This window comes from Tachysurus vachellii, chromosome 3 (assembly GCF_030014155.1).
Source record: "Tachysurus vachellii isolate PV-2020 chromosome 3, HZAU_Pvac_v1, whole genome shotgun sequence".
Classification (NCBI taxonomy): Eukaryota; Metazoa; Chordata; class Actinopteri; order Siluriformes; family Bagridae; genus Tachysurus; species Tachysurus vachellii.
Window position 1 is genome coordinate 22,245,732 of NC_083462.1, and position 25,630 is coordinate 22,271,361.

The 25,630-nt window shown below is 39.1% G+C and overlaps 2 protein-coding genes across 4 annotated transcripts in view; both read right to left on the reverse strand.

Moving 5' to 3' along the window:
- Positions 1 to 329: 329 nt before the first annotated feature.
- Positions 330 to 25,630, reverse strand: part of kif13bb (kinesin family member 13Bb) — a 33,800-nt gene continuing 8,499 nt past the window's right edge. For 2 of the 3 annotated variants that reach the window (XM_060866302.1, XM_060866303.1), the window contains 38 exons: positions 24,908 to 24,968; positions 23,999 to 24,091; positions 23,464 to 23,644; positions 22,238 to 22,325; positions 22,015 to 22,149; positions 21,792 to 21,904; positions 20,817 to 20,928; positions 19,845 to 20,057; positions 19,653 to 19,763; positions 19,427 to 19,561; positions 18,158 to 18,288; positions 17,885 to 17,971; positions 17,572 to 17,750; positions 17,247 to 17,463; positions 16,396 to 16,558; positions 16,112 to 16,258; positions 15,606 to 15,755; positions 14,511 to 14,615; positions 14,207 to 14,383; positions 13,630 to 13,787; positions 12,126 to 12,258; positions 11,882 to 12,004; positions 11,767 to 11,796; positions 11,156 to 11,255; positions 10,835 to 10,961; positions 10,479 to 10,534; positions 9,576 to 9,694; positions 9,012 to 9,188; positions 7,023 to 7,115; positions 6,686 to 6,835; positions 6,397 to 6,474; positions 6,241 to 6,294; positions 5,250 to 5,343; positions 4,059 to 4,189; positions 3,455 to 3,517; positions 3,222 to 3,371; positions 1,970 to 2,903; positions 330 to 1,640 (listed from right to left, as the gene is read on the reverse strand). In XM_060866302.1, coding sequence (XP_060722285.1) covers positions 1,399 to 1,640; positions 1,970 to 2,903; positions 3,222 to 3,371; positions 3,455 to 3,517; positions 4,059 to 4,189; positions 5,250 to 5,343; positions 6,241 to 6,294; positions 6,397 to 6,474; positions 6,686 to 6,835; positions 7,023 to 7,115; positions 9,012 to 9,188; positions 9,576 to 9,694; positions 10,479 to 10,534; positions 10,835 to 10,961; positions 11,156 to 11,255; positions 11,767 to 11,796; positions 11,882 to 12,004; positions 12,126 to 12,258; positions 13,630 to 13,787; positions 14,207 to 14,383; positions 14,511 to 14,615; positions 15,606 to 15,755; positions 16,112 to 16,258; positions 16,396 to 16,558; positions 17,247 to 17,463; positions 17,572 to 17,750; positions 17,885 to 17,971; positions 18,158 to 18,288; positions 19,427 to 19,561; positions 19,653 to 19,763; positions 19,845 to 20,057; positions 20,817 to 20,928; positions 21,792 to 21,904; positions 22,015 to 22,149; positions 22,238 to 22,325; positions 23,464 to 23,644; positions 23,999 to 24,091; positions 24,908 to 24,968 — 5,610 coding nt within the window. In that variant the 3' untranslated portion in view covers positions 330 to 1,398. The remainder of the gene's footprint in view (positions 1,641 to 1,969; positions 2,904 to 3,221; positions 3,372 to 3,454; positions 3,518 to 4,058; positions 4,190 to 5,249; positions 5,344 to 6,240; positions 6,295 to 6,396; positions 6,475 to 6,685; positions 6,836 to 7,022; positions 7,116 to 9,011; positions 9,189 to 9,575; positions 9,695 to 10,478; positions 10,535 to 10,834; positions 10,962 to 11,155; positions 11,256 to 11,766; positions 11,797 to 11,881; positions 12,005 to 12,125; positions 12,259 to 13,629; positions 13,788 to 14,206; positions 14,384 to 14,510; positions 14,616 to 15,605; positions 15,756 to 16,111; positions 16,259 to 16,395; positions 16,559 to 17,246; positions 17,464 to 17,571; positions 17,751 to 17,884; positions 17,972 to 18,157; positions 18,289 to 19,426; positions 19,562 to 19,652; positions 19,764 to 19,844; positions 20,058 to 20,816; positions 20,929 to 21,791; positions 21,905 to 22,014; positions 22,150 to 22,237; positions 22,326 to 23,463; positions 23,645 to 23,998; positions 24,092 to 24,907; positions 24,969 to 25,630) is intronic. The other variant, XM_060866304.1, reaches the window with a different exon arrangement.
- Positions 2,958 to 25,630, reverse strand: part of LOC132843165 (NADH dehydrogenase [ubiquinone] 1 beta subcomplex subunit 1-like) — an 89,976-nt gene continuing 67,303 nt past the window's right edge. Inside the window, exon 4 of the mRNA XM_060866307.1 lies at positions 2,958 to 2,967. The gene's annotated coding sequence lies outside the window, so the exon portion shown is untranslated. The remainder of the gene's footprint in view (positions 2,968 to 25,630) is intronic.

Sequence of the window (25,630 nt, forward strand, 5' to 3'; positions counted from 1 at the left end):
TATATACTATATATACACATATATATATATATAAATATAAATTAATCTTCGTATATATATTAAGCTTTTTGTACTATATTTCTTATGTTCTGTAAAGCTGCTTTGAGACAATGTCCATTGTTAAAAGTGTTATACAAATAAAATAAAATGTGCGCAATGATATGAACCTGTCTCATAACACATACCTGCTCAGAGCTGCTTTTCTTTTTTATTGTATACTGTCCTAAAACAAAACAGTTGACTTTTTATTCTTGCATCACCTTTCAGTGTCTGGAGTTGATTGTTAAATGAGTAGTCCACAGTAATAACACCACATCTCGCACTACAGCTGAAGATCTACAATCTGAACACAGGTTTCTGTCTTTAATTGCATGAAAGAAAGAATCAGTAGTTTCCCAGAATCAAAGATTTTTTGTTCCATCAGTTTACACTGTAATATAAACCACATGGTGTGCTCTCTTGTGGCATAATACTTCAAACACGATGATGAAACTCCATTAAAAGCATGTCCCAGTAAGACAAATTCATGTGAAGCAGCTGTAATACAAACAGCCATGCTATTAAACCTTATATAAAACACACACACACACACACACACACACAGGTGAATATTTAACAATTAGATTCACACATCTACCAGATGCAATGCAATCTAAGGCACATTTTCATTGATTAATTAATTATCACAATGTTTCTGGGCATGAAATATTCCTAAAAGTAAACAAGATTATGTTAAGGCACTTACCATAGATAAAACCCATCATAAATACTGATTATTAAAACTGATTATGAAATACAAAGCTACTGTTCATTTGGAACAGGTCAAAAGGCTGGTGTTTGATCTGTAGCACTGTAACAATGTTGTATGTTTAAACGTCATGTGCAAAGACTGCGACTGGTAGCCGTTAAACTGGAAGTCAGGAGGAAGAATAAAAGAATTATCACAATTTGCTAATTAATTCCTGCAGGTAGAGAAAGTGTTCCTTTTTTCTTTCGCTTTGCTCGTCTCACGTAGCTCTAAGGAAGGTCTTTGTTTATAGAGTTTGCGTTCAGGTCTTTCAGGGCCAGGAGGAAATACATCTCTGATAAATTTCCCTCAGCATTGAAGTGCTTCCAAGTCAGGATGTTGTCTTGTTCCTTTCTTCACACAAACTGTAACTTTTGCCAAGCTTTTTGAAAAGTGTTGCTTTTCATTAAGCTTACTGAAACATGTTTCTAGCTTTGTTTTATGTAACAGAGGAACTAGCTTTGTGTTAGAATCTTCCAGAACAAAGGAAGTTGTTCACTTTCTATTAAGATTGATGGATGCTTTTGTTGCTGCCCTTGAGGCATTCCAGCACAAAGACTCATTTTTCATTCATCAGGTCACCCTGGATGTAGTTATTCAGAGCTTTTCATTCAAGTGTTCCAGGACTTCCTGTTCTCTCCTCTGCGTGCTCCTGCACCTCCTTCTCCTTTTGCCAGGGCGGTCAGAGCTGCTAAGTTTGGGTTTGACCCTGACAAGTTTAGCGAGCTCCGTTTCTGTCTCCGTCGTTTAGCCGTTCCTGAAGCTTGAGCCACTCGATCTGGTCTCACCAGGACCCCATACCCTGGATTACATTGGAAGTACTGACGACCTCCAACTGAACCGTCGTTCTTACCTGCAATGAAGATAAACTCGTTAAAAAAGTATAGTGTTTACCAAACGTGAGTAATATTTATGTATCAACAGCTAGCTAAACACATTCTGCAGGTTTTGTGGGGGAGTATTGATAAAGTAGAGTCAATAGCAGGAGATTTAAGGTTAATAAAGGTTTTTAAATATCAACTCCCATATTTTTGGCCTATCCACTACATTTAGAAGAACTGTCTACCAAAGCTGAGCAGTGCTGATTAGCAGCTCTTTAAGACGTAGAAATATGTCCTTACAATCACATGACTTAACAACACTACACACACACACACACACACACACACAAAAACAGGATACCTGCTGGAACATCAAGCTCCACACCGACCCAGATCCCTTCTGCAAAGTCTGTTGGTCCAATGTAGCGCACTGTACCATTTTTGTTGCTGCCTACACTGACGTATTCATCCTCCTTCAGCCAGTCTGGAAGAGCTCCTTCCTCATGGCCTTCCTCTGTGTCAGACAGGATCTCCAGCTTCTCTAGAGGATCCACACCTTCTTTATCCATCTCTTCATCAGCCTCCTGAAGGATGCCTTTAAACGATTTCAGGCCTGAAGTCTTTATCTTCTGGATTCTGAATGGGTTTGATGTGGGTGGGTGTGTATGAAGAGCCTGTTCTTGTTTCACTAATGGCACTGGTGATGGTTTGGAGACAGGAAGTGGGTCTGAAATCCTTGTTTGAGATGAGGAGTGTGTTGCTTTTGGATGGAGGTCAGGATCAGAGTCTGAGGTTGGGCATTCCTTAAAACTATGCAGACTACATTCCTTTGGAGCAACAGAGGGTTCTATTTCAACTAATTTCTCAGAAAGAGAGGAAGATGTAAGAGCAGAACTTTCTGAAGGTGGACTTTGGAATTTCTCACCACAGGTGTCGGTTTTCTTTTTATCCTCTGGAGTAGCATTGTCTTGGCTTTTATCTTCTGTCCTTGGCTGTTCATCTCTTTTCTCTGGTTCAAATCGCATTTCTTTATCATCTACATCTTGCTCTGGTTCCATTTTTGGGGAGGGGTTGAGAGCTTCCTGTGCTTCTGACTCTGAAGAGGGCACTAAGTTCACGTCTGTATTTGAGACTAGCGTATCTGAGAGAGTCACAGTAGAGATGCTGGTGGAGACATAGCCACTAGACTCATTACTGACTGGGCTGTGAGCCAAGTTTTCGCTTTCGGACTGAACCAGAGGAAAAACCTCGACAAATACAGGTGGGTCCTGCGTGAGGCTTTTTGCGACTGTGCTCTACAAAGAGAAGATGCGATTCAGAGAGGATCATGAATGACACTCAGAAAACAGCACAGGATATTCTGATAGAAGAAAATAATTGATTCTTTTCCAATAACAGCATGCAGCAGCATATGTTGTCCCACTAACATCACAACAATTTTAAAATCGTTAAATTTGATCAGGTTACAGTTACAAAACTGGATTATTTTCCTATATCAGAAAGACGCATTGTGCTTTCTTCCTAACTTACTGAGACTGATTTAAAGAATTTAAGCATGCTTACAATGATGTCATGACACAGGATGTACTTTATGCTAATGAATATTTTTTTACCTGGGCATCAGGTGTGTTCTCTGTAACGTCTGGCGCTGTAGTAATTTGTGAAACTGGTAAAGGATGCACATCAGCCACAGTAACAGACGAAGCTTCGGGTGCTGATGAGACTGTATTTTGTTGCTGCATTGGTGTGGAGTTTACATGTTCCTAAAGAAACCCCAAAAAACATCTGACCTCAGGATTTACAAGTTAAAAAGACAGAAATATGTTTCAGGATTGAATCGGTGTACCAGTTTAGGAGTGCTGACGTCTTCTTGAGGTGTTGCGCACTGAATTACTATGAGAGGAATATCCTGTAAGAGATTCCGGACGACAAGTATTAGCTAGCCAGCCACCAGAACAGTAAACATCATGGCACCATAATGCAGAATTAAGTAACTAAGCCACTGTATGGAAAATAAATAATGGTATAACTCCCTTTTGTGATATAAAAGCTGTATGCATTTGTGTATATGGAAGGAAAATGGCAGCAACAAGAAGAGAAAGGTGAATATGTACAGAAGTCAGATTTTGTTCCATTTTAATTCTGCATAATGCATGCTGGGTATTGTAATGGTGGTGCTAAGCCGAGAAAACACTCTGTAAATTCTGTCAAAACAGTCATATGAACCAATACATTGTGTTTATTTAAAAAATTAAAAATAAATAAATAAATAAATAAATAAAAAAAAGTGTATGCACGTTTAAAATGTTAAAAGCTTCTGGTGATTCTGAGGTTCATGATCATCATGATAATAAAATGGTAAAAGGTTAATTACAGGAAAAAAAACCCCAAAAGTAACATCTATACATGTCTGATGCAAACAAGGCAAGGGCATGATATTGAATCCACACCTGTGGCTGTGACAGAGGAGGGATGTCTTTCTTCTCCTCTCTTTTAGGGAGCAGGGATTTGAGCATCTTGGGCACTGGAGAGACTAGAGCTTTAACTGGGGAGAAATAAGAGGTGGCAATGCCTGAAAGTCCTGGAGTAGAAGCATGCATGAAGGGAAAGTAAGGGAGAAAGAAAGACAGACAGAGCAGTTTTATACAAATAAATAAAAGAGCACATTCTAGAGGAATGCAATAACATAACTGAAGAATTCTTGAATCTGATTGGTCGGAATGTTTCGCCCTATTATTTTATGCCGTGTTGTTTTATTCGTTATGTATTAAGCACCAGAGATAAGACCACCGCAGACAAGCTGCAGCTAATGCTAACTGCCATGTGCTCTATACTACTTACTGAAATATTATCCAGACAAAGGAAAATGATAAGTGTTAGACAGAAATATAAATGTAACAGTGAAACAAAAAAAAAAAAAGGTGACTGGTTCTGTGGTGAACAGCTAGTAGCAAAGGTAGCAGTGTTTCACAGGGTATTAGATTGGCACGATTCAATTCAATTTATTTATTTGGCGCAATTCTTTTAAAAATTCCCATTACCTCACAGTATGGAAACAGAAAAGAGAGAAAAAAAGAAAAAAATATATAATAATAATAAGAAGAAAAAATAAGGATAAAAATAAATAAATGAATATATATGAATTTAAAAAATATTAACTTAATTTAAAATACTATATATCTATCCCTATCCCTAATTAGCAATGTGGGGTTTGTTAATCACTAGTACTTGTATTTGCAGTGTCATTGCATTAAAGTCTTGTAATGACACTGCTAATCAAAGCTGTAAACTCTAAACAGTACTCGCTATTAGCACATGGCTTACTACATTAATGACAAGTCCAATAAGATGGAAGAGACAAGTGTAAGTGTACAGTATCCAGTACTGGATGATCAGTGGTAGCTTAGTGGTTAAGGTGTTGGGCTACCAATCAGAAGGTTGTGAGTTCGATTCCTACATCCACCAAGCTGCCACTGCTGGACCCTTAACCCTCAATTGCTCAGTTGTATAAAAATGAGATAAAAAAGTAAGTCGCTCTGGATAAGGACGTCTGCTAAATGATGTTAAAAAAAAAAAAAGATCAGTGAGCATTTTGCTGATATTGTGTAGCCCTAAATTAGAATGTAGTCGGGGTGCATTACCTGACTCTGGGTTGTGGGGCAGTTCAGAATGAGATGATGCATTTTTGAGTGAGGAATGTGACAAAGAAATATCCTGGTGTCTCTCCCAAGCAGCCTAGATATTTAAAGAAGTGTTTAGACCCTTTAAAAAATATTTTTTTAGAAGCATATTTGGCAGAATGTAAAGTTTTCAGTCTTTTGTGAAACCAGATTTATACAGTTTCCCTTTCCCATTTTACTGTTGATTGTCTTTAAACTGCCGTCTTCAGTACTGTCTCAAGAATTCAAAGGGATTTCAATCTGAGATACATAAGGGACGGGAACATAGAAACACCATAACGTGATGCTGCCATCACCATGCTTCACCATTCAAATTCTATTTCTATGCATATCTAGACACAGTTTGACCACAGAACTCTAACAGAGAGCTTCTTAGACTTCATGGCTTGGGTTTTGGTCTAACTAGTGAATTGTGGTACCTTATCTAAATAAAAAAAAAAAGAATTCCATTTTAAAAACAATAAAATTCTCTCACTCATTTTCATTATGCGTTATGTGAGCAGATGTTGAATTTGCAACAATAAAATATGCAAAAAAAATAAAAAAGGGGTCTAAATACTTTCTGACTCATTGAGAAAGTCAGTCTTTCAGTATACATATTTTTAGATTTATACTAATGAGATTTAGTGGGATTCAGTTTCATGTTAATTCTAATTATTAAAAGTAATAAAATATAATTTGTTGAAAACGAACTACATTTCTATTTAAAGGCTTGTGAATGTGAGTGATATAAATATAATAATAACTTCTGAATATCCTCTGATTAGCTCCAGGATGTCTATCCGTATCTACAGCTTCAAAAATCTATCAAATCCAGTGCAGCGAGCTGAGGACTGAGGCAACAATGCCTTGTATGCTTTCTCGTCCAGGACAGAAATGGCTGGAGATGATTTGTCCATGCTTTATGCTTCGCTAAGAGTGAAGAGGATTAAGTAATCCCCACTCTACTTACTTTATTCACACCAGACTCATGGTTGCCTGAAATATCTTGCCTGCTCCCAGACAACTGAAAATATGGCAGAAAAAGTGTCAGTGGTTTTTCTTTTTTTTTTATTTTTTTTTTTCCTAAATTCCAGAGAATGTGTTCAGTTTTATATCTCTTACTCACCCTGTGGATGTTGGGTGTGCTGAGACAGCGACTCTGACTCTTCCCTTTACTGGCAAGGTACTCTTTCACTGCCACCTCCTGCTCTCACATAAACACATATTTCAGGTATGACAGGTTGCCAGATTGGTGTTAACACGTCTGATTGTGAAACCGAGCTTCTCTTTTTACAAGCGCATTGTATTTTTTTATGCTAATATGAACATAAACTCAGAATATACACTCAACCTTGAACTGCACGAAAGAGAGAAAGTGTGTGTATTTGTGTGTGTGTGTAGAGCTATATCCATGCCTGTCTGAGGCGGTCCAGCATGAGGGTATTCTCCACAGCAAGAACTGTGTGCAAGTATTTCTCTATCGCAGCCTCGCTGTCCTCTGCTTTTTTCCCTGCACTGCTGGCAAGTCTGGCCAACATCTCTCTGTCCTCTAGGCCTTGTGCATCCTAAAGACAAAAACACAGAACTGGATCAGTAAATATAGAGTCGACACGTAAAAAGTAGTGTCGTCGGAAGTCTTATCATTTGTTAGGAGGCCAATAATAACTGTCCATGAAGGATCATTCTGCTGTAAGTAGGCATCATGATGCACCAAGAAAAAAAATATAAAGACATACAGTATATATTAAGTACCCCTGGGATGTTTGAGACGATCTCAAAGGTGACTCCACTGCCAGGTATGTTGCTCCGCTGAGACATCCTCTTCAGCAAGCTTTTAGCAAAACCCTGTGGTAGACAGCAAAATAACGGTATGTTACATTTAAAAGCAACAATGTAAGATTCATTAATCTACACTTGGTGCATTTTTAACATTCTTTCCTAATGTAATTGAACTTCTCCCCGTGACCCGAGGTAGTTCGGATAAGCGGTAGAAAATGAATGAATGCTCTGTTGTGGTGCTCCATGATCGCAGCTAGGGCCACACACTCTCCCATCTGACTGACACCAAAAGTCTCAAACAATTCACAAAACAAACTAAATATAGCCTAATGTACAGCGTGTCTGAAAAGTCAGGAACAATAGGCTATACACTCACTGGCCACTTTATTAGGTACACCTTACTAGTACCGGGATGGACCCCATTTTGCCTTCAGAACTGCCTTAATCCTTCGTGGCATAGATTTAACAAGGTACTGTACTGGAAACATTTTTTGAGATTTTTTGAGAAACGAGATTTTGGTCCATACTGACATGATAATAGCATCACGCAGTTGCTGCAGATTTGTCGGTTGCACATCCATGATGCGAATCTCCCGTTCCACCACATCCCAAAAGTGCTCTATTGGACTGAGATCTGGTGACTGTGGAGGCCATTTGAGTACAGTGAACTCATTGTCATGTTCAAGAAACCAGCCTGAGATGATTCGCGCTTTATGACATGGCGCGTTATCCTGCTGGAAGTAGCCATCAGAAGATGAGTACACTGTGGTCATAAAGGGATGGACACGGTCAGCAACAATACTCAGGTAGGCTGCGGCATTGACACGATGCTCAATTGGTACTAATGAGCCCAAAGTGTGCCAAGAAAATATCCCCCACACCATTACACCACCACCAGCCTGAACCGTTGATACAAGACAGGATGGATCCACGCTTTCATGTTGTTGACGCCAAATTCTGACCCTACCATCCGAATGTCGCAGTAGAAATAGAGACTCATCAGACCAGGCAACATTTTTCCAATCTTCTATTGTCCAATTTTGGTGAGCCTGTGCGAATTGTAGCCTCAGTTTCCTGTTCTTAGCTGTCAGTAGTGGCACCCAGTGTGGACTTCTGCTGCTGTAGCCCTTCCGCCTCAAGGTTCGACGTGTTGTGTTTGTTCAGAGATGCTCTTCTGCATACCTCGGTTGTAACGAATGGTTATTTGAGTTACTGTTGCCTTTCTATCAGCTCGAACCAGTCTGGCCATTCTCCTCTGACCTCTGGCATCAACAAGGCATTTGCGCCCACAGAACTGCTGCTCACTGGATATTTTCTCTTTTTCGGACCATTCTCTGTAAACCCTAGAGAGGGTTGTGCGTGAAAATCCCAGTAGATCAGCAGTTTCTGAAATACTCAGACCAGCCCGTCTGGCACCAACAACCATGCCACGTTCAAAGTCACTTAAATCACCTTTCTTCCCCATTCTGACGCTCGGTTTGAACTGCAGCAGATCGTCTTGACCATGTCTACATGCCTAAATGCATTGAGTTGCTGCCATGTGATTGGTTGATTAGAAATTTGCGTTAACGAGCAGTTGGACAGGTGTACCTAATATAGTGGCCGGTGAGTGTATATAATAACTGTTGTATTTATTTGCTCTACTGAATCATGTTTGGGGTTTTTTGCAAATGTTGCTGCACATATTCCCATCAGTTGTAGACTTTTTGAACACCCTATATTACCCTTATCCAGAGTGCCTGACATTTTTTATTTTAATTTATACAATTGAGGGTTAAGGGCCTTGCTCAAGGGCCCAGCAGTGGCAGCTTAGTAAACTTGGGATTCAAACTCGTGACCTTCCGATCAGTAGTCAAACACAAAGCACTCCAATGCATGTGTACATGCACCGGTCCAACAGAGCAATGTGAAATGTGTGTCTTGTCGCGTGTATGGCAGTAGTGCTTATAGCAGGTGTCTGACCTGTCGTGCAGTGAGATTGACACAGATGCGTTTGCGCAGAATCAGCTGCATCTGCGCCGGGTGGCTGAGAAGCACAGCAACCCGCACGGTCAGATACACAAACTGCTCTGGACCTCCACCTCGACTCAGCTCTGCACTGTCATGCACTGTGCAGTCCCACGAAGCCTCGGCTTTCACCTGATCACACACACACACACACACACACACAGCAAACTGTGTTGTCTAGATGTGACCTAACACAAACCCACAAGCTATCAAACGATACAATACAGGGAAAAAAATAAATTAATGAAATGGATAAAGCACAGCTATAGACAATATAATAGATGGAAAAAGTAAAACGATATAACCGAATACAAATACACTATAACTATTAATCATTGCTTATTAAAGATTAGAAATATCAGGATAGTGATTCAAAGGTTCTTAGCACTAAATTACTATAGACAGGAACAATGTGATGTGTTACAACTCAAAGACAGACAGTAGACATACAGACAGATTTTTGTTTTGTATTGTGTATTGATTAAACTATAAAAAGCAATCCACTAGATTGGCTCTTACCTTGGAGTCATGGTGCTTTACAATCTGCAGCTCAAAGAAATCGTCCTCATCCTCTCTGGTCAGGGCAGCATCCATCCCTGCAGCCAGCGGAGTCAAGACACCATCATGAAGATCTTCAGCTATGGACAGAAGAAATGATTAATTATGGTTGATGATGATGATGATGGAGATAAAGAAGACCTCAGACATAAAATGGCACAGTATCAACTATTAGACTCGCTTCGACAACAAACTGTATTAAACCCGCATTGAGAACATAATACTTCTGAACATTTAAAATCGAATCAAGATGCTAAACTGGAAGCTATAAAACCACTCAGTCAAAACCTATTCATAAATATCATTTAGCTGAATGCTACGTGACCCTCTTACTCCCTGTACAAACTTCAAAAAAGTGTCTTGGCCGATCGACTACATTTGCCGTTTCTTTAAAAACACCAGATACTGACTCAATCAGTATGATCAATTATGGGTCATTCATTAATCTTCAGTAAACAATTTATTCCTGGGAACATTTTTACAAACTCGTCCCCATCTTGGGGCAATTTAGAGCAAATCCAACATCCAGGATGTTTTTGAGAACTATGAATGAACCCATGGAACAACATGCACAACATTACAAACTTGACATAATCGTGCTATATTATTTAAAAAAAAAAAAAAAAAAAAAAGCATTTATTTCTAAAAAAAAAAAAAAAAAAATGATGTGGCAGAATAATAAGAAAATTTGATGCTTGAAATGAACCGAGGTGCCACCTGCTGTATATGTATTTGTCTAATTATATTTGTGAAGAATGTTGGAATCATTTTGGAGGAAGTTAGTTAAATGTAAGCAGTTTTTTGTAGTGCAGTCTATAAGCCAGTATGAATCAGCTAGACTGTACAAATTAGAGCAGAACTCACCAGTGAGATTTAGGAAGATGACAGGGATGTGTCTCTCCATTCCTGCTACTGGAACCCTGCAGACAAAAGGAAAACATGGTTAAAGTGACCTGACAGCTGGTCATCCAAACAAGTATATATATATATATATATATATATATATATATATATATATATATATATATATATATATATATATATATATATATACATATATATACACACACATATATATATATATATATATATATATATGTGTGTGTATATATATATATATATATATATATATATATATATATATATATATATATATATATATATATATATAAATAAAAGGACATGGAGTAATCAAAGATATCCTGGGAGAAATTCCACACCATTGAGCAGGGGCTCCAGGAATACCGCTGCCAGCAGGAGGCAGTAACACTGCGTTCCGCTCCTCTGTCAGAGTGAGACGACACTCCAAAAGCTGCGACTCCCTCTCTACATCTTCCTCGGATTTATCTACAGGGAGACGAGGAAATAAGGAAAGAGGCATTCAGCGATCCTGACGGCATTCAGCGATCCTGTCTAAAGCATGGAATTTCTCAAACATGAACTAAAAGCACTAAACCTGTTTTTGGCTGACAGACTACCTTTAGCCTGAGGGGAATGTTGTGTACATTATATTTATGTGCAAGCCTTTACTGCTGTCTCACCTGGCTTACTGACGAGATTTTGGAGCTGTTGGTCCAGGTTCTCTTGTCTCTGATTGAGGGCAGAAAGCCACTGTGCCTTCAGGCGCTCCAAATCCCTCTCCTACACAAACACATGCACACCATACGTGCCACAGATTTACAGTTGCTTCAGGAAAACGTTTTAATACCCCTTCAGAAAGCCTCCAGTCCTGAAGAGTTTCCTGTACCACAAACTTAAAGCACAGACACTGAATATTTATTCTAAAAATGCTAAACATCTCACATTCAGAGACATAATCACATTAATATAAACCTTGCCCCAGGATGTCTTTTTTATAGAAACCTTCAGCACAGAAGACACCATCTGATCGATCAGATACATAAAATGTTCCCACAAGGTGTGCCACAAAGCTTTGCTCTAGGCCACTTAGTGTTTTGTTTATATACAGCCTTGGACACACGGCTGCACTGCCTTCACATCTAATCAAAGTAAGGACCGTTAGCTGTGCTGGATTGCATATGGAACAGCCTTCATCTCAATTTGACAGACATTTCCTATCTACACAACCTTGTCCCAAATGAAATGCAGCGGTGAGACTGATATTTTAAGTGCCACACCAGTTCTGACTCACCTGATAGCTGTCAAGCTCGCTGTCACCCACCTGCAGAGACAGAGGCAACAGTGTGTTTGTAAAAGACAGCTGGATTGTGTATAGGAGACAAACGTGTGGTGCGACAGCAGCTCACCTGTGGAATCGGCTGTACCTCTACGTTACCCACGTGCACACTGAGCACACTCTCGGCCATCAGGGGCATGGTGCCGGAATCCAACACTGATCGGACCTCCACCCGAATTCGCCGTGACTGACCCTGCATACACAAATATACAGTTCATGTGTTATTATTTTGTGTTGTGTGTTATGTGTTGTACAGTTCATACATATATATGTATATAAACACACACACACACACACACACACGATACCCATACCTGTCTGAGCTGAAACACTCCCCCTGTGCGCACCATTTTAGCAGGTGTCACCTCCACAGGGACAAACTCTCCCGTCTCGTTCAGCTCTAACACCTGTACCCAGAGCTCCAGCCTCCTCATCACCTCACTCCACCTGAGACAAGGCACAGTACCGACACACAAACTCATGCACCCTCATGCCATGTAGGCATGTCCCAGAATAAAGTTCAGCCAAATTATTCATTTAATTGCTAACTCATTTGCTATCACTGAACTCTTATACATCATTTTTATTTATTGTTATTATCATCATTTTTTATTTATTATTATTATTATTATGATTGACTTTTTCCTATTTTTATAAGAATTGTAAAGCTTATATTTGACTGTATTTTCAAAAGTACTTAAGTTCAACTAGTTCAGGGGTCGGCAACCCGCGGCTCCGGAGCCGCAAGTGGCTCTTTCATCCCTCTGCTGCGGCTCCCTGTAGATTTGGAAAATAAATATTTAATTTAATTTAATTTAATTTTAGTTAGTTAGTTTTTTAAAAAATGTAATTCTAAGATTATGATGCTCTTATAACATTAACAGGGCTCTCAAGTTTTGAAGACAGGCAAGCGTGACATCTCCAAAGCGCGAAAATACCCTCGCTAATGAATATGCTTTTTTTCAATGGTTGTTGCATTAAATCTTACCCAGATAGTGCTATTTTCTGATTGGCTAATGTGTAGCCTCTTTTTTTTTGATTGGCTGATAAGTGTCAGGCTCGACTAAGAGCTCCAGGTGAGACGCGCTTGATTCCTGCCCGGTTCCATAGAGACAGCGGTGCGGACTGATACATTTTGAGTGCTGCGGCATATTAAATATATGATAAATAGTCAAAAAGATTTTCTGCGTGACAAATACAATGGGTGGCGGGAGAGCGTGAGAAAAGACCGAAATGCGCGACTGTCACTCTCAATGCGTGACACTTGACAGCCCTGAATTAAAATAAACCGTGTTTAATTTTTTTTTTCTCGCGCAAAATATTCGTCATAACCGCCGACTTGCGAAATCCGACACACAGAAGCAGACGTATTTTTGGTTTGCTGCAGCCGGCAAGTTAAAATTTTGATGTCATGAATACGAAGAGGACTCAATTAGTCATTGCACATTTTATTTGAAAGTAACCTTCAACCCAGCATCTTTTTTGTTAAGGTTAGTTCAAACTTTTCAAAATATTTTTGTTTGCCTGCAGAACTAAAATTTCGTTTACTCGGTAGCAGTTCATTGATTTCATAAATGCAACACACTACAGTTTTTTCTATACTTTCCATAAAGGTAAAAAACAATATATGCAGTGTTCTCTTCATTTCAGATGTCAAAAGGGTTTTGTGGCTCCCTGAGGTTTTTTTCTGTTGGAAATGGGTCCAAATGGCTCTTTGAGTGTTTAAGGTTGCCGACCCCGAACTAGTTTTTGTACTAAATATTCATTTGATCAGTTTTGTGTGCGAGTGTGTGTGTGTGTGTGTGTGTGTGTTTTTACTTCTCTCTGAGTGAGCGAGTCTTGTCCTGAATCACCCCCATGTCCCAGAGCGCTAGGTTTCGGCGCGGGTTTGATACTTTGTGCCCGTAAACCTCAATAGCAACAGCACCATCAACCAGGAAGTCTATTAGATCTTCAGTTACTGTCAATTCCAGATCCTAAAGGGACATGAATTTTATTCAATTTCGAATTCATAATGAATTTTGTGAACCAAAAATGTGACTTATGTTTTGCGACTATAATCTTTGGTTTGACATTCAGACCTTTCCCCTAGTGACAGAATGAGTATACTGTATACATTGGATATCTTAATCACTTTATGGTTTCTGTTGTCTTAACTCATCTAGTTAGAAGACAAATAGTAGATAGCGAGTCTAATCCTTCTTGTCAGTAGTTTGTATTCCTCAAATACCTTTTAAATATAATTCAAGCAGTAAGGAGTAAGCTGTTAAAGAAAAACTAACTAACTTGTATGACTGTAATTGTCTGTATTAATTAAAAAAATCTAATCAGTTCATCAGCTCAGGGACTTTGGACCCGTGTATGCTACTAGATGCAACTAGCTGCTAGTACTGACCTTACAGCTATCGAAGGGCACGCTGCAGTGCGGCTCTTTGCTGTTCGGGGTAGATTGTGTGAACAGATTGACCTCGGGAGCTATGAACACAGGCTCCTCCTGTCCCCAGAAATCATACTGACAAAACACAAAATTGGAGAGGTTCTGCGGCAGTCCGGTGGCCTGAGACACCTTAATCTGAAACACAGCAGAGAGAAAAGACGTGGTCTACATTAATGCTGGAATAATTTTATAATGGATGGATAGATGGATGGATTAGATTGGATGGATGGATATTTTGTGTACAGTATATTAAGTTACATACCCTACAGACTAGTTTGCGTTCATGTGAGTCAGTCTCCACTTGTCCTGCCTCTGTTCCCAAAGTTCCATGCACTCTTTCCACCTCTACGTGCAGACGCCCTGAGACCTGAACACATGCAAATTCAAAATCAGGATCTTAGCTACAAATGACTAATGTATGGAAAGAAATCTCGTTATGCTAGTTGTCTGTTGTTTGATCAGTGTTTCGCTAAATATTGTTTGCTTTGTGACGTATTATTGCATTAATATGGATTAATATGGGTGGGCGGTTCCAGTGTAATGAGTTCCAGGTAACACTTTATAATACTGTTCAATGACTCGTATGCAACTATGCAGGAAGAAAGTAATGACTGATGTCTTGCTGTGACGTTCCTCAGTGGTTAATGATGTGGATCAGTATTCCAGAATTCTGGGATTTCTGGGAATTCTGGGAATCTGAAGATTTCTACATTAGAGATTTGTACTTTTGCAGTATGTTGTGAATACAGTAGGTATAAGTATATACTAACTTGCTATATTCAGTGCTATTAGAGGTGACGATAACTAGTATTATGTAATAGATCTCCAGGAGGAACGAAAGGAATTGTCGATATGATCATTATTGATGATCAGTAGTTCTACCGGAGAAACGTATAACTCGGTACTTGCTGCTTAAGATTCAGTTAAATCTCTTTCTAACATAAGTACTGGTGTTAATTAACTATTTATTTATTCCAGTGACCTGTGAGTTGTTGAACAGCATTATAAAGGGTTACCTTTAAATGAGTATATTATTCATGCACAGAGTTTATGATTGTCCATTACAGTGCATACTGATATATTTTACTTCTCTTATACAGCAGCAATTTGCCAATGGTTTGTCAGGTTACAGGTTACTGACAAACTGCAAAGTGCAAAGTATTCTGCCTTGAAGACTTTCCCAGGAAGGAGATCTTTCACTCTGCTTGGTGTATACAGTACACCCAAATGCTTTGATTATAAGCTTTTAACACTTATATTGCTAGGCTTGAATTATGAGTGTTCATTTGAGCTGGTATTATAGATATGATAATTAAACAGCTTGCATTAATGTCATGACCAACCCAAATTTACCCACCTCTCCTTTCTGGTTAATGATAGGAACAGAATACTGCAGCTTAACGTCATAGAAGAGACAGGACAGGAAGACGTTAGCCACTCCAATCAGACTGTGATTCTCCTGCTCGTCAAAGAACGGGTCCGCACGTTTGAAGTACGAACGCATCACCTGCAGGGGGATAAAGTAGAGGACAAAAGGGTAAAAGAGCTCATGTCTCAGCTCACTAGCACTACAGTATGCTCCTAAACTTGCAGATACACTCAGGGTTAAATACATTTATTAGATGCTTTGTCAAAGACCAGTACAGTTCACCATTCTCAATTCAGCCACATTAATGTCTGAGTTCAATTTCTAAGTGAAGCAGTCAACCACTAGGTTCCAGACAGATAAAGATGCAGGTGAGATCTCTCCAGATTAGCCATATAGGTTTAGTTTACATTTGAATAACACTAGCACCTTCAGTAGAGTTTTTGTGTATATTTGATGTGTGTAAGTGTTAAGCAGTGATTTAAATTCTGCCCTACAGGATTGTCCTCATCGAAATCCTTCCACTCCTGGTACAGCTCTCTCATGTCCACTAGTCTGTTCTCCATCTTCTCCAAGGACCAGATCTGCTTCCCCTTCCCTTTCCGTCGCACCTCCACTGCTGGCTCACTCAACACTGCGTCCCTCTGCAACACACACACACCAAATACTCTTCTCAAAAGCAGCAACAAATTCTGTTATCCAGAAATTCCTTACCCATCTCTCTCTCTCTCTCTCTCTCTCTCTCTCTCTCTAACCCACACACCACACATACACCCCTGACCTTGCGGTTGGCGTTAAGGTTGGCTGCAGGGATCTGTAGTGTGATGCTGTAGTCTGTTTTCTTGTTGAGCTCCTCGGCTATGAAGGCGGCTTCCTGCACCATCAGATTCAGTCTCACTATCTGCTCCCTGAGCTTCCGCAGACTCCGGGCCAAAACTTCCTCCCTGACACACAGACACACAGTATGTCTAACATGAAGTAGAATAAACAATCGGGTCCAAAAACCTAAACTTATTGTAGTCGATAGTTTAAAATTAAGTTATTAAATTAGATATTAGAGCAAAGATGTCTGACAAAAGCAATACCAACCAATAAAGCTGTCTTAAATCATATGTGTTTCATAACTAACGAAATCAAGACTGTTGAGTCGACTCAAACGTTTGTATATGAACTAGTGTGCTCTTTTATTTAGGAGTAATTTAGGAGAACATAGATGTCACACACGCTACTTATAGAGATGGCCTGCATACAAAAATAATCACTCCTTATCTGCTCATTTGATGCTCAGGTTGGCTGCACCAAGAAGTTTAAGTAAAACTGCCTTAAACTACTAAATAGCTGGTAGCTAGAAAAACGACTTTAAATCCCATCTGGCTGCAGCTGGCTGTGCATGCATGTCACGATTATGGTAAATACTAGATGGGGGCTCAGATATGCTACATGTTTAGATTTATTTTTGTTTCAGATTTAAGATTTATTATGGGTGAATTCTAGAAACAAAAGGACCTTAACTTCACTGGCTACCTTGATAAATTGATAAAGTGATGAATTGAAACACTGCACTGCACTGAATGAAGACAAATCAAGAAGTGGAAGGCTGTCCTTGTAAGATGCTGTATATTGATGGCTTACCTCTCCTCGCTACCATGCCATTGATGGCTCTGTAATTTTGGAGATGATGACGCTGATAACGAGGGAATCGCAACCTCGCTACCTCTCTGTTGAGGACTCAGGCGTCTGCGCAGCCGCTGCAGTTCCTCCTCATACAGAAGGCGCTGGCGCTCCAGAGCCGAACGCTTCTCCTCCTCATGCCTGCGCTCCAGAGCCTGAAGAACAGACTGCATTGGGTCTGAGAGAGAGAGGAGAGGTAGACAGAGACAACGAAATTATATTTCTCAAAATCTCATTAGAGTGGCTCATATTGTTTCCTTATTGGAGCCTCTGCTGTAACTCTCACCGTCATTGCCCAGGCCTTTCATCATAACCTCAGCCTGAGCATATTCATAGTTGAAGCTGACCTCACTTGACCCCTGGCTCATTCGGTCCAAATCCAAATCCAGCTGTTCTACACTCAGAGCCTTCTTCACTCCTCCTTCGTCTACCTCAGCACGGGAACGAGGCTTCGGCAAGCTGATCCTGAGAGATGGAGGATAAGAGAGATGTGAGACGAGGTTAAGAGTGGACACACTGTATTATGACCGGAACGACGATATAATCAGAAAGATGTATCCAGAAATAAATTTTATTGTGTTATATAAAGTCACCCAGACCTGAAAAAGTGGTTGTTTCCCCAGAGGATGCGGTCACCATGGTGAAGCTGGGTTGGAGTCGAGATTGCAGAGCCGTTCACATAAGTACTACAGAAACGTACATGCGTACATAAGCACACCATATAAAACAACACAATCACACTCCATCAATAATATATAAGCAAAAGTGGCCAGTGATATTGACGAGAAGGATGTGATATTCAATCTCAGCAGCATTTCTACATGATTATAAGAACAGTTTAATGGATAGTCCAGTTGAAAGTATGGGAGTACCGTGCATTCCTCTTTGGTGTGATTATCACTCTTGAGTCAGGTGTGATGTCAATCACACAGTGTTGTGGTTGAATGGCCATGCCGCACAGCTGGATGTCCTGAGAGTCAGCTGATCCTATCAATGTGTGATCCTTTATAGACACACACATACACAGACAAACACATCCGGACAGACCGAAAGACACAGACAAATTTAGGCCAAATAATATAATCAAGGTCGATTTGGAAAAAACTCAAGTCAAGGTGGGGTGAGGGTTTTTCAATTACAGGCATTGCCAAAATCTACCCAGGCAGGAAAAACCAATATGAGATAATTAGCTAATTAGTTAGGCTTCTAATAGCCTACTTAATGAGACACGACATATTACAATGTTTAGGCACCTCCTGATATTCATTCATTCATTCATTTTCTACCGCTTATCCGAACCACCTCGGGTCACGGGGAGCCCGTGCCCATCTCAGGCGCCATCGGGCATCAAGGCAGGACACACCCTGGACGGAGCGCCAACCCATCGCAGGGCACACACACTCTCATTCACTCACGCAATCACACACTACGGACAATTTTCCAGAGATGCCAATCAACCTACCATGCATGTCTTTGGACCAGGGGAGGAAACCGGAGTACCCGGAGGAAACCCCCGAGGCACGGGGAGAACATGCAAACTCCACACACACAAGGTGGAGGCGGGAACCTCCTGATATTCTGAACTATAATTTACTGCTTTGTTAACTTGATTATCTTGATTAATGACCAAAACAGTCTTTAAAGCAAATCCAAAGATATTGTTCTTAATTATTCACTTTCCTCAGCAGGTGATCATGTTCCCCGATCACAAATTATAGGTTTGACAGAAAGAACTTAATAATGTCTAGAAATTTCTGAAGCTTTTAATAAGATCACAATTTTCTTGTCTATTTCTCCCAAATTTGGTCATTTGCTAATTTCAACCCACTAGCTAACTATCCCCATGGCAACATGCATACACCCCTATTAGTATTCTGTTGTTTTACTTGATTCATACCTCTGTGTGTATATGTAATCCTCCCTACTGCTTTCAGCCACTAGGACCTGTTCGGTCTTAAATTGGTAAAGAATTATGATCTTGATTGACCAATCTAATTTAACGAAATTATAATTCCCTACATTTCGACTCCTACTGACAAATCACTGACTAATCGGACTGTAAAATGATCCTTTACGTCACAACATACCCTTCTAAACATTTTTCATAAGAACTTGTAAATGAATCAAGAATAACTGCTTACCTTTACATAGCAGACAAGGAGCTCATTGAGGGCAGGATCTGCGTTGAGGTTCACCAGAAACGACTTATCCTCCACCATCCTGATACCTGAACACTGGAGAGAGATTCCTAAACTCTCCAGCTGCCTCTGCCTCTCCTGCCACAGAGAGAGTGAGAGAGAGAGCGAGAGAGATCATTTTACTGCCTCTTTCCTGTATAAAGGCAGTGTGGTCCTGTTTTTGTTCTACCTGTGCGATCTCTTCAGTCTTTCTGAGCTTCTCCTCCCATGTGATCATTCTCTCCCTGATCAATTGCTCTGACTCGTCCAGCCTCTCCTTCAGTTCCTGGGCTTTCATTGACTGATAAAACAGAGAAATACACTAATGATACCTGTGCAGTCAACAAACTTTTATAGCTCCACCAATGGCAGTTGGACTTACCTCAGCCTGGGTGAGCTGCTCTCTGAGTTTCTCCACTTCTTCCCTGAGTTCGCGGATGATCCTGGCATTGGGGTCCTCATTGATCACTGCGTGGTTCACAATGCTCTTGGCCCGATCGGCGTAGCGTAGGGTGGAGAGGGTCTCGTCATAATTGTCAGCAGCCGGACTAACAGTTGCAATCATGGCTGTGCGACTGTTTCCTCCCAGGCTATCCTAAAAAGCAGAGGAAGAAAAAGAAATTGAGGGGAAAAAAAGGGGGAAAAGGCCAGCAGTGTCAAATACAAATTTTCTTAAAGTTTAAAATTAAAATAAACTTCAGATTCCGTTGAAAATTTGGAAATTTTAAAGTAAAATAGTTTACACATGAAGGGCTGTATTTAGTCATAAATGTCAATATTTATTCAGGGAAGTTCAGACTTTTTCTACACCTTTATATGAGTGATTTCCTCAAAAGAATAACATGATAAAATATGAATGAGAAAAAGGCCTGAATTGAAATAAATCTAACTGGAGTCTTGTATATATCCAACATATGACTCTGTGTCCCAATCGTCCCAAAGCAGGCATCCCAATCGTCCCAAACCTGTTAGATTAACATAAAGATGCTCCAAAATACACAAGATCCAAAGTCAGCTGTAAGCTTGACCTTAGTAAAAATGTTTGGAAATTTCTTATTAGATATCTTATAATGAAATACTTATATATCTTTTAATTCTTCTCCCATTCTTCTCCCCTAATTTGGTCATGTGTTAATTTCAACCAACTAGCTAACTATCCTAACAACAGGAAAGGTTGTAGCAAACATGTGGTTTGCATTGAAATAAAACTAAATCAGCTAGACCTCCAATAGTCCTAGTTCTAGTAACACAATTGCTGCAAATTTAGTTTAATTAAACAGCGTGTTATCTGGCACACCCCATCATTTTGTATTTCGAATTTAATCTGTAAAATCACTGAAGCAGAGATCTGTACCTTTAGTAGCCATGTAAGTACAGAGTCTCTGTAGGGCACAAATTTATTCCGGGATTTTCCAGCTCCCTGATCGGCCAGCGCTGAGATCACCAGGCCCAAAGTGGTGAGAGATCTTTAAAAAGAAACACACACACACACAACCATGAGTCATCACCCAAAGTCATCCATGAGAATGAAATAGGCATAGAAATATAGAAATCGATAGATGCAGGAGGTATAAGTAATTATACAGATTATAAAGTCTTATGCAGATTTATTTCCATACACATCAGTCCAAAACCTTCTTCTGACTCACTCACACACTTTTACTCACCCATTATACACACTGACTGACAAATAACCAGTAACTTGTCATGAAATCTCAAAAATCTGTTCATTTACAGTGTCACTCATTAGTGAAGACGTGCAGCTTGTAAACTTACTGCATTCACGCCATTGGAAATTTTAGTTTCAGTTCATTTAACCTTTTTTTTTTTTTTTTTTAAAAAGCATAGTTTTTTTTCTAATTCCGAAAAGTCCATAGACAATATTTATTTCCCCATACAACTCCGGGACCATATAAGAAAAATAATCCTTTTAAAAAATTGAGAAGAAGAAGAAGAAAAAAAGCTTTTTTGTTATTAATAAATAAATAAAACAAATAATAAAAAAATGCTTTATAGGGTCAAAAATTTTATGAATACACAATTTCCTGATTCGATTGTTTGGATGTTCTTCCTTGTTTAGATACACTGTGCACTCCAAAAATACAAATATACAGTATAGATTAACTATATCATGTTAACACAACATCCCATCGTTTACCTTAACGATTTTGTTTTGCTGATGTGTCTGCTAAAACTTAATACCAGCCGAGAGAGAGAGAGAGAGAGAGAGAGAGAGAGAGAGAGAGAGAGAGAGCGAGAGCGAGAGAGAGAGATATCCATCTATCGTCCAGTGTCTATCTATAAAGACAGAAATCCATCCAGCACTGACTTGTTGATGTTGCTGCCCTCTTTAAGTCGCTCTCCTGTGGCTCCGGTTTTAACCGCTCGCTCACTGCCGGCCAGATCCACCAGACTCAACTTGCTCACCTTCTCTCCACTCGTCTACATGCAAAACAAGAGGAAAAAATAACCCCAGACCATTTAGTTTTTACCTCTTTATAAGTACGCTACACACATCACGGTGAGGTAGTGTGTGTACGCTTGCGTCTCACCCCAGACTGCAGGTCCCGCATCGTGTGTGTGAGGACGACGTTGAAGACAGCGTGTGAGCGGCTGCTCTCCTCGTTCATGTTGGTGGAGGCCACTGTGCGGGACTTGTTTCCCTCTGACATCAGAGACTCAATGTCCTGAGAATAAAAGGAGGACTTTAACTCGAATTGTTCAGACTATAAAAATTACACCTGCCGAGTCTACAAGAAATGGCTGTGGAATTACCTTGTAGCTGCTCACAGCCAGACGGGAAAGACCATCAACGTAAGGGCCCAAAACCTTGTGTTCCCTCACTCTTAAAACCCGAGAAGTTCTGGAGGTGAAAAAAAAACAAAAATACAACACTGAGTTAAACGTTCATGTGACATTTAATTTTTATTCAACAAATATTTGTGGACCTTCTTCCATAAATCATTAGAGCACAATACACTACTATATGTGTGTAGCTATGTAATCCATGTTACAACCAGGGTTGCCAGGTCTAGAGGAAAAAACAACAGTCCAGTAAGAGCAAAATTATAAAGTCTGCAATATCAAGATTATCATTCCTAAAGGCATTCATTTCTGAATGGTAAATGATTTGGACCTAATTAATTTATGTGTAATTTATTAACATGAATGCTTTAATAATAAATATGAGATTTATTTGATGTTCGCTATACAACAAACCCCAAAAATACAAGAATCAAAAAACCTAGAAATTACACTGATTAAAACACATGCTTACATTTAAAGTTTAATTTTTATTTGCCAAGTGTCCACAATTAATTTTTTATATTCGTGCCCCTATTTCTTTTCTAACCCAATTTTTCTCCTACAATAATATGTTGGATGCTACATGTTATAACGTAACCATGACAACAAGCCTATGCAGTAATGTACGTGATGGTTAAGGCAGTCCTACATTTACACCTTTTTGCTATAAAATAATGACAAGATATCTTTAAATAACCTGATGCATTTGCTATTTTCATGTTTTTCCAGATATGACAGATATGATGAACAAAAGTTGATGCTGCTGAAGATTTGTAGTGTTCTTTTGCTCAGATTCATCCTTTTTTATATCCATATGTTTGGGTATTTTAAGAATATCAGTCATTGCGTATGGCTATGATCATCAGCTATATTGATGACACACTGCTATCCTCTGATTTCCAACCATAATCCATGTAGATTATCTGGAATGAGCTTTTTGCATTAAAGCTGGAGTCATGTTCTAAAAAAAAGTAGATTTCCAGGAACAAGTTAAACATGTGTAAATATTTGTGAAGCTCACTGTGCTTAAGTATGACACTTTAACGCTAAACAGTTTCTGTTATTAATGATGTCTATCTGAATTTTCCTACAGCACTCAAGGCTTAATTGCCAGTGTCTCCTATCACTTAAAATCTTTTATGATATTTAAAATAAAACCTTGAGTGATCAAGTGATCTGTGGGTGTGTTCACTCACCCTTTGGGATCAAGCAGATCTCGGACTTTCTCATTGTAGATCTCCATGTAGGAGACCTCGACAGTGAAGCTCTCTCCCTCTTTCTGCTCACGGGCGGCTCGCTCGAACAGAGAGCTGCAGAGGCGAGGGATAAGACCGGGCTGTTCGGCTGAACCCATCATGGTGTACGACTTCCCGGAACCTGAAATCAGTATTAAACTTAAACTCAAATATTAAAGGAAACACATCAACTTCAAATCAAACCATCTCCATTATGTGTTCGAATTTACCTTTTTTAAAATATTAAAATATATATAAAAAATACTAGGAACATGAAAATATCCTGAATAAAGTCATATTTATAAGATTAACATAAATCAAATAGATGATTATTAAAGCAAATTTAAATAAATAAATAAAATAGAAAATGAAAATAGAAAATGTGACTCTATTCAAGAAATTTTTACTTAAAAACGGAAAATAAAAAAGGCGATTTTCAAGAACATATTAGAAGGTATTTTGACTCTTATTTTTAACCTATTGTTGCATGCTGTACCTGTTTGTCCATAAGCGAATATGCAGGCGTTGTAGCCTTGGAAAGCATTATCCAACAGATTCTCCCCCAAACACTGAAACACAGTGTTTTGACCTAAGAGTGAACAAAACAATAAAAACCGTTGGTGTTGTTTTAATTCGTCTTCATCCGAATTGCACTGATACCAGGAACACGGTGTGTGAGAATGTCTAATGCAGGGGATCCTGCGCACACACATTCAGCTCTTATTCACACCTAGCACCCATTTCTTGGATCCAGTCCACCAGCTGACGTGTTTATGAAAGTTGGAGAGAAACAAACATCCTCGCCCTCTTTTCTCTTAAAGTCAATAAGACAAAACCTGAAGTTTAACATGGTCCAGGTCTTGAAGACTTTCCCCATGTCATAAAGCTTCAAGTTACAACTTTATCTCTGACTGTTATGAAGCACAGACGCTAGAAGCATTGACACATACAAGCATAACATTTCATTCTATTTAATTATTATTTTAAGTTCAATCAATGTAAGTGAAATGTCTAGCAAACAGGTTCCTGCTTACAGAAATAGTGCATTAATACAACGCTGTGAATTAATCAACACCTTTTGATCAATCAGAATCAAGCACATTGTGGTATTAAATGTCCTGTTACTATGAATTACATTTAATTTTCTTTATTAGATCCTGAGCATATATAAATTTCTGCAATCAAACTTTAATTTCTGCCATTTTTTTTTACCCAAATTCTCAAACAGGCAAAGGACTCATTGTTTGACAAATATTTTCTAAGAATTTCAATCTGATCTATAAAAAGAGTTCATGGAAACATGGAAAGGGACATTTTAATGATCTTACTTCTATGAAATGTTTGTCAGGATTACACATCGTGTGTGCATATGTGTGTGTTTAAGGTGGAAGTCTAATCATCAAACCTGCAAACTTGTCAGACCGTGTTTCATCCATAGACCAGAAGCAGTAATCATACGCAAAGACCTGAGAAGAAAATAAGAGCGTTTCACATTACAGCATGCATTTAGGATAATAAAATCTATATAGACAGTGTTACCCTTACCCTGAGTCAAACCCTCTAAAAGATACCCACAGCAACATAAACAATTGTATAAAGCTTTAATATATAAAATGAATTTCAAATCTTTGTGGTGCAAATTATCAAGTTACAATAAGCAAACAAATGCTAATGACGACTAAATTATTAGATTTATTGTTGTAAAAAGAAAGCGAGTTCAGCAGTGTGTCTAATGTCACTGAGCATGAAATCACTAAACAATTCCTCATGGAAACCAGATGGACATGTTTAGGCTCTGACATGCTATGTAGTGGATACACAGACAAATAAGAGCACGAGGTCATGCGCTAAGTATAAACCGGCCTTAAGGGGTAAAACGCCGGCAATCTGCGATAAGGGGAAAAAACTTCTGGTTGTCCAACTTGGTGCCTAATAATCAGCTACATGAAGGTTAGTTCATGTTTATAGATTACAGTTACACTGTGTCCTAAACATCAGTATGTCTGAGTTCACTAATGGACTAAATACAACCAAAAGCAGATACACAAATATTTTCAGTCAAGTAAATGTATATGACACTTAGATGGAGCTATGTATTAAGGCTTTAGTTCATATCAGTATTAGTGAA